This window comes from Andrographis paniculata, unplaced genomic scaffold, assembly GCF_009805555.1.
Source record: "Andrographis paniculata isolate CXL003 unplaced genomic scaffold, ASM980555v1 Contig46END, whole genome shotgun sequence".
Classification (NCBI taxonomy): domain Eukaryota; kingdom Viridiplantae; phylum Streptophyta; class Magnoliopsida; order Lamiales; family Acanthaceae; genus Andrographis; species Andrographis paniculata.
This window is the reverse complement of record NW_026137580.1, coordinates 3383033-3400592: the sequence shown is the minus strand read 5'-3', so window position 1 is coordinate 3400592 and position 17560 is coordinate 3383033. Positions and strand designations below refer to the sequence as shown.

General features: G+C 30.2%; 1 protein-coding gene and 1 long non-coding RNA gene across 8 annotated transcripts; both read right to left on the bottom strand.

Moving 5' to 3' along the window:
• Nucleotides 1-1006: 1006 nt before the first annotated feature.
• Nucleotides 1007-5493, bottom strand: LOC127252360 (PHD finger protein ING2-like). Of its 7 annotated transcripts, XR_007839071.1 has the most exons (9): nt 4888-5336; nt 4085-4170; nt 3913-3984; nt 3618-3808; nt 2880-2943; nt 2415-2677; nt 2278-2316; nt 2029-2188; nt 1007-1080 (listed from the first exon to the last, which is right to left on the bottom strand). XR_007839071.1 is itself a non-coding variant. In XM_051276514.1 (8 exons), exons 2-8 carry the CDS (start codon nt 4128-4130, stop codon nt 2084-2086), a joined length of 780 nt encoding a protein of 259 aa, XP_051132471.1. In that variant the 5' UTR covers nt 4131-4170; nt 5400-5493; the 3' UTR covers nt 1924-2083. The 7 variants fall into 7 exon arrangements, 6 of the variants coding, with proteins under 6 accessions (XP_051132471.1, XP_051132469.1, XP_051132466.1 ...); XM_051276514.1 differs by lacking the exons at nt 1007-1080; nt 4888-5336 and adding an exon at nt 5400-5493 and having other exon boundaries at nt 1924-2188; XM_051276512.1 differs by lacking the exons at nt 1007-1080; nt 4888-5336 and adding an exon at nt 5344-5411 and having other exon boundaries at nt 1924-2188.
• Nucleotides 5494-12109: 6616 nt separating this feature from the next.
• Nucleotides 12110-16846, bottom strand: LOC127252609 (uncharacterized). The gene is made up of 3 exons (XR_007839099.1): nt 16455-16846; nt 15639-15878; nt 12110-12465 (listed from the first exon to the last, which is right to left on the bottom strand). It is a non-coding gene; the product is annotated as an uncharacterized LOC127252609 (long non-coding RNA).
• Nucleotides 16847-17560: the final 714 nt, after the last annotated feature.

The window sequence follows — 17560 nt, the reverse complement described above, 5'->3', positions numbered from 1 at the left end:
TGCTCGTGCAACATTATCTGCATGGTTGTTGTTTGGTGATTGTTTATTTGTTGAACATGATTTAACCATTCATATGGTATTTGGGAGATGACCCCCCTAGTGGGAATTGATGGTGGCGTTGCCGTGGTGGCCTCAATGGTTGTGCTGAGGCCTTGAAATTGAGAACCTACCATGAAGCTCCTTGCAACGACTCGACCATATCGGAGTTGTATGAAATTTTCGTTAGACGTAGGATCAACAATTTTGTCTTTCTCCCACTGTGGTCGTCAATTTGTTGACTTGAAAAAATTTCAACAATAAATAGTAAAATTCGAAAAATATATTTTGAACTTAAACAAGTGTGTTAGATCACAGATCCCTACACATGCAGTACATAATATTGGTAAAGAAAAAAAGGAAAGCTGAAAAACTAAAATGATGATCCTCGACGAGATTCTCTTGGAATTTTGTGTGATAGAAAATGTCTATCCTCTATCATCGAGATTGCTTATATACATATAAAACCAAACCGTCCGAAACCGCTCCCATGTTGGTTACCCTTGAACCGCCAAAAAAACCGCTTCCACGTCAGTAATCGTAAAAAAATTATTTTCACGTCGGTAATCGTAAAAAATCGCTTCCATATTGTTTACCTTTGACCAACCGACCAGCCGTCTCACCAAATCCGTTTCTACGTTGGTAACCTTTGTAACCAACCACCCAACAGTCCCAAAGCCCATACTCAGATGAAAACTGCCCGTAAGGGCAACCGTCCAACCGACTTGGCCCCAACAACCTTTCAACCAAATGACTCTTCTGATTCAAACCCAAATCTTATTTTTTGTGCTCAATAAATATAAATAGTAATAGTATATTTTTATTATGTTTATTAGGATACAGAGTATTAGAAAAGATAAAAATAAAAATGAAGAGATACTTTTTTAAGTATCCGTGTTGCAGCTGTGTGCTCTAAAAGTAGATACTACCAACGCCCATCGGTTCGGTTGATCTTCTAATTAATCCAAGTTAGAATTCGAAGAAGTATGATGCTCGCTTAGTTTTTATACTCCCTTCGTTGTAAGAAAATGCTCATTATTTGACCTAATACAAATTAAAAAGAAAAAAGAAAAAAAATAAATAAAAAGGAATAAATTTAAATAATAATAATAATAATAATAATAATAATAATAAATAAATAAAAATAAAAATTGAACGGCGAATGTAATATTAAAATGAGATATATACATCATACATGCATTCATATGCACTTGACTGCCTGCACCGGAAGTGGATTCACTCTCCACTCCCGTTCCCACGCTCACTCGTTTTAATTCCATCTAAGGTGTGTTTGTTTGGAAATTTGGATTTTGAATTGGGATTTGAATAGTAAAAATTTTGAATTTGAATAATTGTATGATGTAATATAAATAGATGTTGATGAGATGTTTTGAATGTAAAATTGATTTTTAGTATAATATAAAAAATATGTGTTTGATTTAATGTTTTTGAGGAGGGGGAAAAAAATGAGATGAGCATCGGATTTAAAATTCAATCCCCAAACAAACACACCTTTAATAGGTATAACATATTGGGTTTCATTATCTCCAATGTAAAGCTAAAATTCCAAAACCAAAATAAATATGGGATAATATTTATGGTTTGAAAACAGAGAATAGTTAACATCCTATTTATCTTTACTCTTATAATTATAAGCTTGAGATAAAACTTCAGAGTATATGCTGCTGCAAAATATCATCCGACTAATTTACTTTTAACATTTTTGGTAGACAGCTAAGATAATATATATCCTAACATCCAAAAGGCAAAGCGTACACATTAATCTCTTAGCTTAGCTTAGCTGTGTATATTATTCATTCATATAATCAAATATAAAAAAATTCACTAATTTTATTTATCTAAAAAACAAAAAAAAAAAAACCCTGTATCAATGCAGAAATGGATTGGATTCTTCATCTGTGCTCACTCATATATATCATATCATATCACAGCAGAAATTATTCATTCAGGGATTGTAATGTAAGAACTCACAGAATAACCTCCCTAAAAGTTAGGCAGGCAGGCAGGCAATAACGAATGAATCGAATCAGTGCAGTAGTTGCCTGCAGGTGGGGCAGAACCACTTTCCTTTAAACCGAGTCTCCGGGGTCAGACCAACGCAAGAATAGTGAAACCATTCACCTCCTTGGCACTGCCAGTAATAAGTCGAGATCAATCAGGTAGTTGTAATGTTGATGAATTGAAGATTAAGCAGAAAAAAAAAAAAAAAAATGGGCTTACATTATCATTGTCACAAGCAATCATATCACCAAAAGATACCTGTACAACAAGGAAAGCTTCACTTGTGGCTTGCTCCAAATAAACTCATTGCAACAACAAATAATCACTAGCAGCAAGTATTATTGTAAGTATTAGACCTGGTTGCAGACACAGTAGATGGGTTCGTTTGGATCTATGGGCTGATCCAGTTCAGTAGATGAAGCAAAGTCTTTCCTAAAGGCAACGCCAGGAGGAGGAGGAGGCAAAAGATCGGAGTCTCTGTCACGCTCCCTATCCCAACTATCCCTGTTATCAAGCCTCTTCGATTGAGGTGTTACATAAACAACTCTACGCTTTTCTGCTTTCTGAACAAATGGCAATGGAGGAAGAACAATTGGCTCATCATGTGGAATTTTTCCTTCTGCAGAAAATGGAAATCAATTAAAAAGGTTGTACACAGAACAAAGCATTGGCCTTCCTATATTAGTCAAGTCAGATGGCACAAAATCCATAACAGGTTGTGTTTGAAGTACATTTCCAAACAATAATAAAACCCCATGCCTAAAATGCCATTTCTAAGCACAAAATAAGAATGCACGTTAAAATGGCAAGGAGTTGGGTACCTTGTTTTAGATCATCTGCAAAGTTGCTCAGGTCCCCATCAAGATGTTTTATGTCACCATCAATCTGGAGGGAAGTAGTAAAGAAGCAAAATTTATGAACTTCGTGATACAAGGGCAGGGATAATGCTGAGCCTACCGTGTTAACAAAGTGTCAAATGACCAACTGAGAAGGTGGTTCTAATTAAAAGAACCACGCCTGAAGAGAGAAGAAAGAAACAAACTGAGGACCTCTCTTCCAAATACCATCTTTAGTCCCCTCTTAACAGATTCACGAGCAGCATACAGTCAGCAAACAAAAACATTTTAGTCACAACATCTAAAGCTTATTTATTATATAAATTAGCAAATGAGACCAAAAAATTGAACCATATGATAACATGCCATCAGAGTTAAGCCGTCAACTAAAATTATTACACACTTCTCAAACTTTACATGGTAGCAGAAACATAATTAATTAGACCTAATACAAGTAGAGAACCTACAATCAACAATGAAGCAACTTGACACGTAAATGCACTACAATACTTTTACATCCTACAACCACATCAAACATTCTGAATAAACAACAATAATGGTGATGTATATCCCATAGAGTACTGAAGATTAATACTTAATTTCCTCAACAAGAACAGTCCCTGTAAAGCATCACCATAAACTCCAGTATAAGAATGAAAAAGATCTTGGGAGGGTGCTAAGACCCTACTGCTACCAATAACATTGATGTTATTGAACACTTACAAGGTCATAAGCTTGCTGCGCTAAGAGAATCTTCTCGGTGCAAAGTTTAACAGCACTGTCCTGGTTTGCCTCAATCTCTTTTTGAAGCTTTTCGAAAGCCTCATCCTCATCATTTCTCCCATAAGTGGAGCCACCTTGAGATGCCACATCCAGACAATACTTGGTTTGCTGCCTTGTCTGGTTTATCATTGCTTTTTCATGAATAAGCAAACGAGAAATTCTATTACATTATGCCGAATACATAATATGACACATAATCACTCTAAATATACACACACGTAAGAGAGAGGACAACCTTGGGAACGCTCATCCAATTCTCGAATAGTGTTGAGAAGCCTTTGAAGCTCTGCAGGCAACGTGCTGGAATCTTTGGAAATAATAATATTGTACGTAGTTAGATTCAATCTATAACATTATCTAAAATTATTATATAGAAATAAATCCATAACCGTTAGCCGACAACTCACACTCCAAATAATCATCCACAAATACTCCAGTTCTGGCAATTGTCATATTTTTCCAGGTCAATTAGTTGAATTCGTCCCAGAAACCACTGTTCACATAGGCAGGGAATTACACAAGATTGAGGAATTGAAATAAGAAGGATTCCACAACAACAAAAACTTAAACCTTACAATACAATATGGAAAGTACTTGAAGGAAATCAAAGACAGAATAAATAGTTGGGAGTAATGAAGTAGAAGCATGTCTAATTGCACTTCCACTTCCATACATTACAAGGCTCAAACTTGCAGTGGAAGCAACGATTGGGAAGGCTTTGCTCCACATTGTGTTATTATTGGATCATATACTATAGATCTACTATACTTTGAAAAAAAAAATCAATAATAACAATAATAAAAAAAAAAAAACCATTTTAATAGTATAAATATATAATACATTCCAGTGAATAACATGTAAGAAACACCTAAAGGGGCAAAAAGTTACATAAACAGAATGAAATTCTGCAAGCAGAGAGTAGACAGGACATATTAAAACATTACATTGAAAAAATTGAAAATATAGATGGATTGGTTACTAGATGCATGTTAAGGAGCATCGCTTTTATCATCATCAAATTTAACTGAAAAATAGACAATGTCGGATAATGACATTCAATAGTTAGTAGAGCTTGAATTTCCTTCTGAATTTGCCACAAAAAAAATAAAAATAAAAAATAAATTGGCACTTCAAATTGTAAGAAACGTGTTATGGGGTAACAATCTTATCAATATAAGTAAAATTGGAAAACCGAAGTCTTCATCCTTACCAAGACCAAGGATCAAACACAGATATAATGATGATGTATTGAATACTACTGGTTAAAATAGCCTGGATATAATCTCTCAGTCAAATACATCTGATTGGCAAATACTTTGAACAACTACAGAATAATGCACAATACCACATATCTGCACACAAGCATTGCTCAAGCTCATTCCTGCCTTACATTACCCTCTCAGAACGCATACGTACAAGTGGTTCAATTCGAGAATATCCAGCTTCCAGGAATACGAAATTAACCAAAGAGTTGCGATTATAACAAAGAAAATTCAATCACGATTCAAAGCCGGGGAGAGACAGAATTCATCTAAAGCGGAACAAATTTAAACCCTAATAACATCTCCACAAATAAATCGTACAGACATCATAAAGGCCAAACCCATATTTTGTTAAGAATAAAAGAATGAAAAATCACGTCGTTCAGATCACATCGAAACCCTACATCTCATAAGGCATAGACGATACTTTATTTAAGGTGATCGAATTGAAGAAATAAACCTCCACTGCGTGATGACAATCGATGGGAGGGAAGAGGAAGAACACGTGTCGATTTTTGAATTGATTACCGTCATATATATAATTAGATTAAGATGCTGATTAACGACTAATCATAGCGCTTAGCTTAACATTTTCGGGGTCTGGTCCAAACAAGGTGAAGGGAGGAAAAGGAAGTGAGAGAATCTTAAAATTGTAACAATGTATTTATTTCGTTGCATTATACCTAAAACTTCGTACACAGATATTGGATAAATTAGCTGAATGGAAGAAGTATTTGATTAGAAATGAAAAAAAAATAAAATTATTTTTTTATTTTTGGGTAGATCATTTCCAACTCACTTTGCAAAATAAAGATTCGGTTACTCCAATCCACCTTATATTTATTCAAGCAGTTATCATCCTTTGGGATGAGTTTTATTTTATTTTATTTTTATTCTAAATTAGAAATTTATTTAAAAAATTATACTTTTACTTATTTATTTTATAATTTGTAATTTTTATTTTATTATTTATAAAATAAATTCTATTTATATTTATATTTTAATTTTATAATTAATTTCTATTGTATTTACGATATTTAATCAAACAATTCTATATAGTATTTTTATTTATAATTTGTATAAATATTAATAATATTATGATATTTTAATTTATTTAATTTAAAAATATTTATTACTTTGTATATCAAGTAATAAAAAATTTATAAATTTAATTAATTAATTTACTTCAAGGTATTTATTTTTCTATTTTAGTCTTTCACATAACAAAGTATCCATTTTAAATGTACTATCTACTTAATATTATAAATATCCTTACAACTTCCAATATATCACAGATATATCATTACTTTTATATCATACAATACTAAAAGGTCATTTTAGTCATTTTTACTTTATTCCTACTATATCTCAATATAATACTAATATTTCTAAAATTCCGTGCAAAAAACAAATAAATATATAGTTATGGGACGGAGGGGGTAATATTTAAAATATTTTTATAAATTAAATATATAAAAAATAATAAAATATTTGATGTTATTTATAAGTTTTAAAAATTATAAAAAAAATAACACTATATAATACTCCCTCCGTTCCATATACCGTGTTTGCTATACTGTAGACACGGTATTCTAGGAGGGATGTAATTAGTAGATAATTAAGAATGTATTAGTGAAAATAATTATTTTATAATATAAATAATTAGGAGGGATGTAGATACGGTATTCTAGGAGGGATGTAATTAGTAGATAATTAAGAATGTATTAGTTAAAATAATTATTTTATAATATAAATAATTATAAATTAAAATTAAAATAACTAATTAGTTTAATTAAAATTAAAAAATAAATAAATAAAAAAGTTTAAAATGAGATTAAAGTGTGTAATCATTTTTCAAAAAAGGAAAGTAACATGTAATGTGGGACGGACATAAACGGCAACATGGACATGGTATGTGGGACGGAGTGAGTATATAATATAGATAAAATATTCTTTAATTTGCAAAATAGAATGTATGATTGGAGATATGTTATTTAAGTTGTAAAAAAAGAGTGTATTATTGAAGATAAGTTACTGTAAGACAAAAAAAAAAAAAAAAAAAAAGAAAAAAAAAAAAAAAGGTATGATTGGAGATAAATTACAACCACCGCAAATTAAGAAAAATGTAATATAGTTATGCAAAATAGAGTTAAAAGTATTTAATAAAATTTTGCATTAATTTATTAATAACACATAATTTTGATATAAGAATAATAGATAGTGTAACAAAATTTGTTTTAAAATAAACATATATATATTTATATCATGTAAATAAAATATAAATAAAAATTAAATTATATGTAAGAAAATTAAATTATTTAATAACAAAATAATCATTTTAACATAAAATTTATTTATTTAAAATAACTTACAAGATAAATATTAAATAAATATAATATATAAATTTATTTTATTAATTAAAACTTAACCCTCCTTATCATAACTAATTGTTAACTACGGACAATTGTTATAAAATAGTCACTTCTATTTCATTAGTGGAATCTGCACTCCCTCATTTTAAAAACTTCTTACTATTAACTCTCCACCCCCTTCTTATTTCCAATTTTACCTTCATCTTATTCCAAAAATTTAACTTATCAATTTTTAATTCTTTTTCTATTTGTTAGGTATTTTTTCACGCGAAAAAAAGAGATTGTGCCCAACATTTGATTTCATTCACGCAAAGGAAAAAGATTGTCTACATCATTAGGTTTCGTTCGCGAATGGGAGTCTACGCTCGATGGTGAATTTGTAATGGATTCCGAATCCAAATTCCAAATTTTAGGTTTATTTCACGCAATGGAGAAATGGGTAAGGTGAATGTTCAATTACTCATCTTGCGATGTTCTTTTGGTGTGATGATTTTGTTGGTTGATTGCGATAGTGCTGTTAGGATTCACGATCGATTTCGATAAGTATTTCACTATTGCTTCGGTAATTGTTGTCCTATTTGAGATTATGATTGCAACAGTTTCTAATTGTGAATGACCTTTCGTTATGACAGTATGTATTGGAAAAAATCTTTGTTGGAGCTGTTGCGATTTTCTGCTAGTATGCGTGGGTATTTTCACGGATACATTTTTATAATGTAATATACCTATATTTATTAATCATATATATATGATTTTTGCTATTTTATGACGCATTTGTTTAAAATACTTTGATTTTGTTGGTATATACTACGATTACTCATTATGAACTTTGGTGTTTATTTTATGTGTTTGTATTAGATAATGTTAATATCTTGTAGCTATGCAGCGGTGTCTGCCGAAAATAATAAAAATTGGAAATAATTTTTCTGGAGGTAAGGTTTGTTATTCACATTGATGGTCGATAATTGGAAAGAATGCATATATTTTTGGATAGACACTCAGAACTTCTAAAGTTTATTCCTGCCATAATTTTCGGAGTCCATCATGCATATTGTCTTCGATACCTAATGAGCAACTTTTGCACTCAGTTATGTATAAATAATACATTTATTTAGTATGATATGTACAAAAAGGTAATTATATTTCATATAGGTAGTGCAGAGATATCCGATGCACAACAAGAAATGATGGACATCCATTTTCAACAAAGCTGATTATGCCCCTCTATAGAAGAATTTTGAACAGCATATAACGTATCTTGTGGAGGCCATGTCACTTGCCCGAAGTTTCATTGCATAATTACAGTACTAGCGTCGGACGAATTATCTACTCTAAGAGACTCGTTGGAGGATAATAAATAACAATATAGCTGAATCATTGAATAGTTGGGTGAGCTCAACAAGGTCATTACATTTTCTTTGGATGCTTGATTCTATCCGGCAACATATGATGTCTATAATGAATCAATTAACCTGGTGCCAACCCATGATATGGATGTGGCGTAACAACCTGGAGACAAAGATAATTTTTCACACATCATTTTTCTAACCGGGCCGGACAAAGCAAAATGTGATTTGAATCACAGCAGATGAAACATACTAAAAAAATATGATTGTTTTGGTCGTCATGACACAACCGAAGAAATTGCAAGGAGATTTTATCGTAGGTATTTCTTGCATGTTTCTTATGGTTGAAAATTTCTTTTGTTTATGAAATATTGTACATTGAACGTAATTTATGTATGAGATCACTATTGAATGATTTGAAAATTTGATGATGTCTCCTGCATATTACTAGATGTACACAACTATTTTTCCAAGGTACATATTAGTCCAAAATAATTCTTCCAAAGTAAAAAAGAAGGGTACATAAATTTATAACGAAAGTACATTACATGTTATTTTAATTATATTAAATATGATCAAGAATAATAATTATTAACAACGAAAATATATTACATAGGAATTTTCTTATTAAATTCTACGTAATACTTTAGGTCTTTTACGTCCCCTAAGTACTCATTACGGTATAACGCGGCCCATAGTGTACCCCTATCATTTATCTGAAATTATATTAATATAAACTAAATTTATTTATGAAGGTATTTAATATTTTTGAAGGAGTTTCAGCAATGAAAATACAAGTATTGTGACATTCAGAGAGTATATTCATTAATATCAGGTGTATACATATCCGAGTAAGATGGTGCGTGTTTATGTATGGAAGTATTTACAATCATGTGCAAGTATTATTAATGTGAACACGAATATTCAAGTAATATCAGTAGAATTTGTCAATGAGTTTTGTTGGATCAAACAAATACGAGTTGATAACATTATATCCACTTTCTAGACAACGAGTTTGCAACAGAGGATGCTCCCGAAATGACATATGAAAGAACCTATCAACACATTCAAGGGTGGATAAGAACGTCAATTACGATAGATATAAAATAACATATATTGAGGTGACCAAAAGTAATAGATATATTAAAGTCAGTGCATAAATGATGACCTAACATGTTCTTTGTATTGTAATTGTTTGTCCAAAATTTTCTGAAAGTGAGATGTAACATCTAGCAAGAGTAAATGAGGTAAAAGGGATAACAAGTATTAGTCATGAGACATATTGGATTTTCCCACACTGTAGGGAACATATTAGTCATTGATGAGTATATGTTACTGGTTCACTGGTGCTTTCAGAATAATTTAGTGAGTACACGTCTTTTCACTATTTTTTGATTACATTTAAAATTACTTAGATATCATATTCTTTATACAAATGGATTCAATTAGTTTAGAGGTATATAAATTTTTGAAATAAAAGTACAAATACCATCATTAGGGGTATGTGGTCTCAGGCTAGGGGTTTGTCGATACCCCATTATAGAATATTGCTAACCAAAGTATATTATTTACTTCTATGAGTATTTGTTCTCTTTTAGTACATCTGTGCACATGACATAAGTGTCCAAATTATATACAAAGGTATATAAATGAGTGAAATAAAACTATTAATATTATCATTGGGAGTATGTAGTAACGGCCTAGGGCTTGTTGATACTTAATCATGAAATCTTGTCAACCTATCATGTATACAAACATATACATGACCATAATGCAAGTACATATTTAGACAACCTCTTAAAATATCATATGTTAGTTTGAAATAGTCGATGATCAGTAAAGTTTATGTCAAAATATAACATAAACGGATAAGTACCCCTATTTGGCCACAAATCTTAGTTATTCTTCAATCCAATTGTAACAAATTACACCTCAATCATTCAAATTGAACTAGGCGCCCTACTAAAATTTCTTGCAACAATATTTGCCCTATAAGCCTTGATGTCATCGAATTCGGCTACCCAGCCGCCTAGTGGGTAACAGTCTATATCTTCTAAAGCATAGTTCTCAGCTTATATGCATACAAGCCTACTACGAAGCCATCTAAAGCAACGGGGCATTGTAGGTAGTCCTCTCTCTTTGTCGAGTGCCAAAGTACGCTCGTTAATCCAGACGTGCAATGAAGAAAACCAATGATTTCAATAAGCGTAGACTATCTCAATTTTTTCTCACCTTAATGCATAAATTAAATGCATACTAATAAATCCATGGTGCATCCAATCAAGTAAGTCTTCCCAGATTTGATGTCCCGGGTGAATTTCAGTAGGTACTGATGGCATGGAGTCTCCCAATCGTAATCACCCAATGACTTCAAATTATCAAAATATCCTAATAAAAATATTTGAAGCCGATAGTTTGTGGTTGCAAACAGAATGTTGACAAAAACAAATAAAGTATACGATCTGAAAAAGTTATCAATGGCTATAACATCGTTTCAGACTGCCATAATTTTTAAACAAAAACAAGTTTATGGTATAACTACGAAGGCAAGTAATTTTCTATTTGAGCAGGGTTAACCAATCAACCGCCCAACTTTCTAATTACCCAGCAGTTGTAATAGTCTTTCAACTGTTTCCAACTGCTGCTCTACAACCGCTCAACTGCTGCAAACTTCCAATCTAGAAAGTGTATAAATAGGACTAATTTCTTTTGTAAATTACATTACATTCAAGTGATTTTACTGCTTATAGTATGTTCAATTTCCGAGAGCTCAAATCATATAAGAAAGTTCTCTTAGTTAGATAAGCACTACAAAAAAAATGAACATTTGTAGCGGCTTTAAAATCGCTACAAATGGACCGTTTTTTGTTATAATGAGGTATTTGTAACGAGGTTCTATCAGATTTTGACCGGTGCATATACTCGAGTTACAAAAAGTCTATGTACCGACATTTTTTGTAACAAAAAGTGAGTGGGTCAACACACGTGAAAAATCTTGTTGTAGCAATTTTTGTAATGGTAACAATGTTTTTTTGATTTATTTATAGCGGATGTTTTTTGTAATAAAAGAATCGTTACAATAAATATTCATGCATTTGTAACAGCGTTTGTTACGGTAAAATTTTTGTTGCAATAAACTGGTTGTCAGAAAATTATTTTAAAAGACATTCATATTTTTTTGTAACGGTATTTTTAATGTTCATAATTTTGCAACAACAAAAGTATTCTTATTTTCTCAGTAATAACAAAAAACCAAAAAATTTGTATGATGCGAGAAAATATTGCGAAATTACATTACAAAATATAAAAATATTACAACAAATATGTATCACAATTAGTTGCACCAAGTACACACTGTGTAGGAATATAACTATTTTGCGTATGGCTAGACATATACAATCCAAGGGCAAAACATAGCAACAAACACACAAAAGAAAACAGAATATGCAAGTTCAACCAACGGAAATGACTCAATCAATATCAATCCACAAAGGAAAGCAAATCATCATAGAATTATGTGCAACGCTATCGTCCCATGCAACATCAAAGTGAACATACACGGCAATTATGGGAGACGAACAAGTTGCCGAAATAGTGCAGAATTATAAAAGAATTAACTTGCGAGATGGTTAAGTTATAATATAATAGAAAGTCTTTCAAAAATGGTTATGTACATCCTTGAATGTCCATTTTATTGGCTCGACGTGGACAACCTCACGGAGTGTTTGCGCTCAAGATGCCGTTCGTAGAATGAGCGCGGCCTCCGGAACGGCAGTGACAAAAACCTTCACTATGTCAATGGTATCACCTACGTACATATAAAGAAACATGTGCATATCATCGGAAACAAAATGTAACTCAAAAATATTTAGTCAATATAAAATATTAAAGATATTAACTGAAACATTGCAACATATGTAAGGAAAAAAGTCGGAGATGATTCGCCGAATCCAACCATTCATACAACAGTATAATCAAAATTGTAAAATATAGAACAACATAAATATAATTATAGCATAAACCCTATCTTGATGAAACTTGGACCAACATCCATACACTATCACAATTATAAAACAACCAACAGTATAATCAATTTATTTGATATATGTTAAAGTTGTTTGTTTTCACAACCAACTTAAACATGTATGGATTTAAAAACAACAATGAATTGAGTGTAAATGTATTCAAACACCAAATACTTTGAATTGAAACATTAAGCAAAATGGTTTCATAATAATATCAATTCACCAATCAACAACTACAATAATCTTTAAACTATAAATGTATATGCTACCCAAGACCATACTCAACAAACATCCATCCAATCACAGTTCCACATAAATACCATTGTCACCGCATTATGTATAACTCTACTCACTAACAGGCATAGAACATGCTTGTCTCAAAATGGTTGGAACCAAAATCAATTTTACATAGAGAACATCACCAAGATGACCACAAAGCTGTGGTAGGATCGGACAACAACACCCCTTACTGACAACACATTCTTTCAACCCATGAGAGATCAAAAGATCATAGGTAACCTTATTTTAAATATATAATTAAATATTATAAATATAATAATATAAAATTATTTAGCTCAACATAAATTACAAAAGATAATTTAACCAACATAATTTACATAAAATAAATATGAATAATTTAGGCCAAAATAAATTAACCCCATATAAATTAATTAGCACATATTATTTATTGCGGTTAAGTGATACGAAAAGAAAAATTACTATGGGCCTATATAAAATTATTACTACTATACTAATAAAAATTAAACTAAGGTAACTAATTAACTATATAAATAATTAATTAAGAAAGTAGGTAGGCAAGCAAGCTGCATTATTTAAATGAATAACAAAAATCAAACACATAACTAGATTTAGGGGGTGTCTCGCAGATAGCTTTTTTAAGAGCTTTTAGCTTATTGAATAACTTTTAGCTGTTTGACCGGTCAAAAAACTAATTTAGGTGTTTGATAAATTAGCTTTTAGAAATAATTTTTTGGATCCAAAAAACTAATTTCTGAAAAGCTAACTTACCCAGCGTTTTCAAATAGCTTTTTCTGTAAAAATTTTTTTATTCCTTATATGCCCATAAAAATTTATTATGCATTTTACACAAATAAATATATTTTGATTATTTATTAATTATATTAGAATATTTTATTATATTATAGTTTTACTTTTATAAATTTAAAATAATTAATTTTTATATAAAAATTATTTTAATTGTAAAATATATAAATTTATTAAAATCAACATAAAATAGAAAATATAAATATTAATAATTTTTTTTATATTAAAATTACATTATATAAATTTTATACTAAAAATAAATTTAATTAATTAATTTTATTAAAAATTATAAATATAATGAACTAATCGATAACTAACATAATAAATATATACACGAAAAATTTATTATTTTATATTTTACAACATTTTCAATAGAAAAACTATTTATATATTTTAATAAAAATATATTATTTTTTAAATCTAACTGTAATAAAAATAAATACTTTTATAATACTTTTATTTTCAATAACTAATAACAACAAATTTTAAACATTCTAAACTCAAAAAAACATAATTAAATATATTAGAAACAAAAATAAAATAGAAATGTCCTCAATTGTCATTTTACGTATAAACAGCTAATATCAAACAGTTGTTTTACCAAACATTTTAATACAAACAGCTAATCGAATCAGCTAGTCAAACCAACTAATTGAATCAGCTAACAACTATCAGCTAATTGAATCAGTTGATAGCTATCAGCTAATTGCCAAATACGCCCTTAAAAAAAAAAATTAGCAGAAAACATACAAGATTACGAAAAACTTAAGTAATTAAATAAATAGTTAACTGGTAACATAATTAATTAGTAAAATTAAGCAAACTTCTTTCTACACTAAGAAACTGATCCAACCTAATTAGCATCTATGGTAGCTAGGCTAAACAAGCAGCATAATCAAAAGAATAAAACTACATAAACTTTACTACGACAATAATCAATGCTAAGAAAATCCAATTAAATTAGATAATAACCTAAAAAGCTATCTAAAAAAAGTTAACTACAAAATAAAAACCTAGCACAATGCAAACCAAACAAGAAGCAACAAAATTAAATAACTAATATTTGCAGAAACTCGAATGTGGGAATGCAAATCTGTATTACTACTACTACTAAACTAACCAAATGACATTCTTATACTACTGTAATACACGGCAATAATGTCAATTCAATCTAAGGTTGTACACGGCAATAATGTCAATTCAATCTAAGGTTGTCTAGGACTAATGAATGCAGGAGTAGCTAATATAGAATCATGTTGATCTAACTAATGAAGATATCTATTAACACTAATCCTACATCTATCTATCAAAACTAGAGTTGGCCAAATTCGATCTAAATCAAGTTTGATTACAGTAGCTAACCTAAAATAATGGATTCAACAACACCAGAGACTAACTTTAACAACTAAATATACATGATTATACAAATATGCAAGTAACTGAGCATCACAAATATATTCTACACTACAAGACCTAAGCTGCAACTAATTACAAATTCAAACACGATTGAATCTAATAAGCTAAGACAGCTACACTCAAGCACTTCCAATCAAATAATTATATGCACAACAGATTGAATTAATGCTATGTTAATTGTTAGACTAAGAGAGAACAATCTAATACTAAGAAGTACAACAACTAAATATTCTACAAAAAAATCCAATTATGTTCTAAATGTTAATAACAACAACCTATGTATAAACAGATTATGGATCTAAGTCAATTATGCTAACTTACACTACACCTAAATAGATTACACCTAAACTAATTTTCTAAGTAACACATATTCTACGAAATAATAAATAGGCCGTCATAAATAATTGAGAAGGAAATAAAGAAATACTTCCTGATTTTATTGTTGCAGCTGCATATATATATATATATATTTTACATTTTTTATGGTGCCAATTAAACTTCTCTCTTGACACTTGTAGAATTGTTCATCCTCGGACAACATTGATTATGCTTGGGAGGGGTCTTTTTCGACATCTTCGAGGCTCGGAAATTCTTAAGGCATCCTCCTCCTCACACTTATTGCAAAATAAGTGTTGAATCTTCTTTAAAAAAAAATCTGAAAATGTTCAAATTATCCCCAAAGCAGGAGCCTGTATGCAAAATTTCATCGAATGCCCTACATTCAAACAACAAATGTTATCTATTGCAATATATCTTTCTCTAACGTATAGATTCAAAGCAACATGACTTTCCTTGATTTCGGAAATTGGAAGCACACAATAAAGTTCAAATGAGCAATCCTTGAACTAAGATATTTTACTTTTTCGTAAAAACACTTCTAACCTCAATTATCAATTCTCAAAATCGAGTGAATTTCTAAAATACATCCAACAACCAGCCCTTCCAGGCTGTTCATATGCAACTTCAATTATCGACTAATCCTAAAACCAACATAATAAATGAGTTCTCAATTCATCCTATTCAAATCTTCTGGACAAACTTCGCAATTCACCAATTAAAAATTATCATATACCAACTATGCATATAAATTCGACAACTAATTCCAATCTAAATCCAAACTCCAACATAATTTAATCATAATCACAACTATAATTCTAAAATAAATATCAGTAGGAGAATAATTAATATAATTAAAGAAGGTACTTCAATCCAAAGCAGCCTTGCAAATTTCTAGTATTAATATTATGTTTGAAATTGGAATTTTCTTATGAAAAATAGGCAATGAAACAACCTTTCTTCGATGTTTACCATCTATAGACAAGACGAATGATGATGGATTCGGAAGCGGTTGGAAGTGGGGCGGGTGGTACTATCGATTTCATCATCGTCGATGGTAGAAAAAAGGTTATGGTGAAGGTATTGGGGGTAAACAAAATTGAAAATGAATCGGAGCTGAATCTTTGTTTTTTCTCGAAAATAGGAGATGAAGATGGCAAATGGAAGAAAATTGAAAGCGGAGGTAGCTAAGGCTTACTGAAATGGCGGAGGGACAAAAGAATTGGGAGAAGCTCATAAGGGAGATAATGAAATGGGGAAATAAGATAAAATATTATATAAATCAAAATACGGGAAAATTTTAAAAGAATGTGAAGGAGGACAAACGGGAAGGAGAAGAAGAAAAGAAAAAAAAGAAAGAAGAAAAAAGAACAAATAAGAAGAAGAACAAATAAGATGAAACAAAGGAAGAAGTACTAGATGGGGCGGACGTCTAGGGTTTGTTTCACAATTTTTTAATTTTAGTTTTTAATTGTATATAATAATTTTTATTTTAAATAAATAATTATTTCAATTTCAGTTTGTATTTATTAATATATAAATATTATTTTAGATTATTTTAGATTTAGTTTGAAAGTTAAAATTAAAATTATTGTAGTCGTAAAAGAAAAAAAATACTGTAATAAAAGTAAAAAGGTGGATCAAACTCAAAAAACTATTTGTTACGAAAATATCTGAAATAAAAAATAGTTTTTTAACAAAAAAAGTGTAGTAGATAAAATTCCGGTACAAATGAGTATTTTTTGGTAGTGAAGGTCGAGGGAGTGGAGATTCTCTCCCCCTGACCGCTAAGTTTAGTCGCTTTTGTGGGCAGATTTATTGTTTTGTTACTGATTTCATTTACTATTTTCATAATGTAGATTCACTGTTTTCTTTTAGTTATTAATCGAATATCATGAATTCTCCATTTGCAATTTCATCCCCATTCCATATTTATATTTGATTGTTTAAGTTTGGAATCTTGTCATGGTGTGGAAAGTTCTTTAGAATAATTGATTGTCAAAGTCTAATTTCTCGTCGTATTCATTAACAGATTTTTGTTAGTTCATGATAGTTAAGTAT

Coding starts and splice junctions, on each gene's coding strand:
- LOC127252360 (XM_051276514.1), bottom strand. CDS start 4,130: ATGACAATTGCCAGAACTGGAGTATTTGTGGATGATTATTTGGAGT. Junction 3,985..4,084: donor TGTGGATGATTATTTGGAGT/GTGAGTTGTCGG, acceptor TTATTTCCAAAG/ATTCCAGCACGTTGCCTGCA. Junction 2,317..2,414: donor TCTACTGTGTCTGCAACCAG/GTCTAATACTTA, acceptor CTTGTTGTACAG/GTATCTTTTGGTGATATGAT.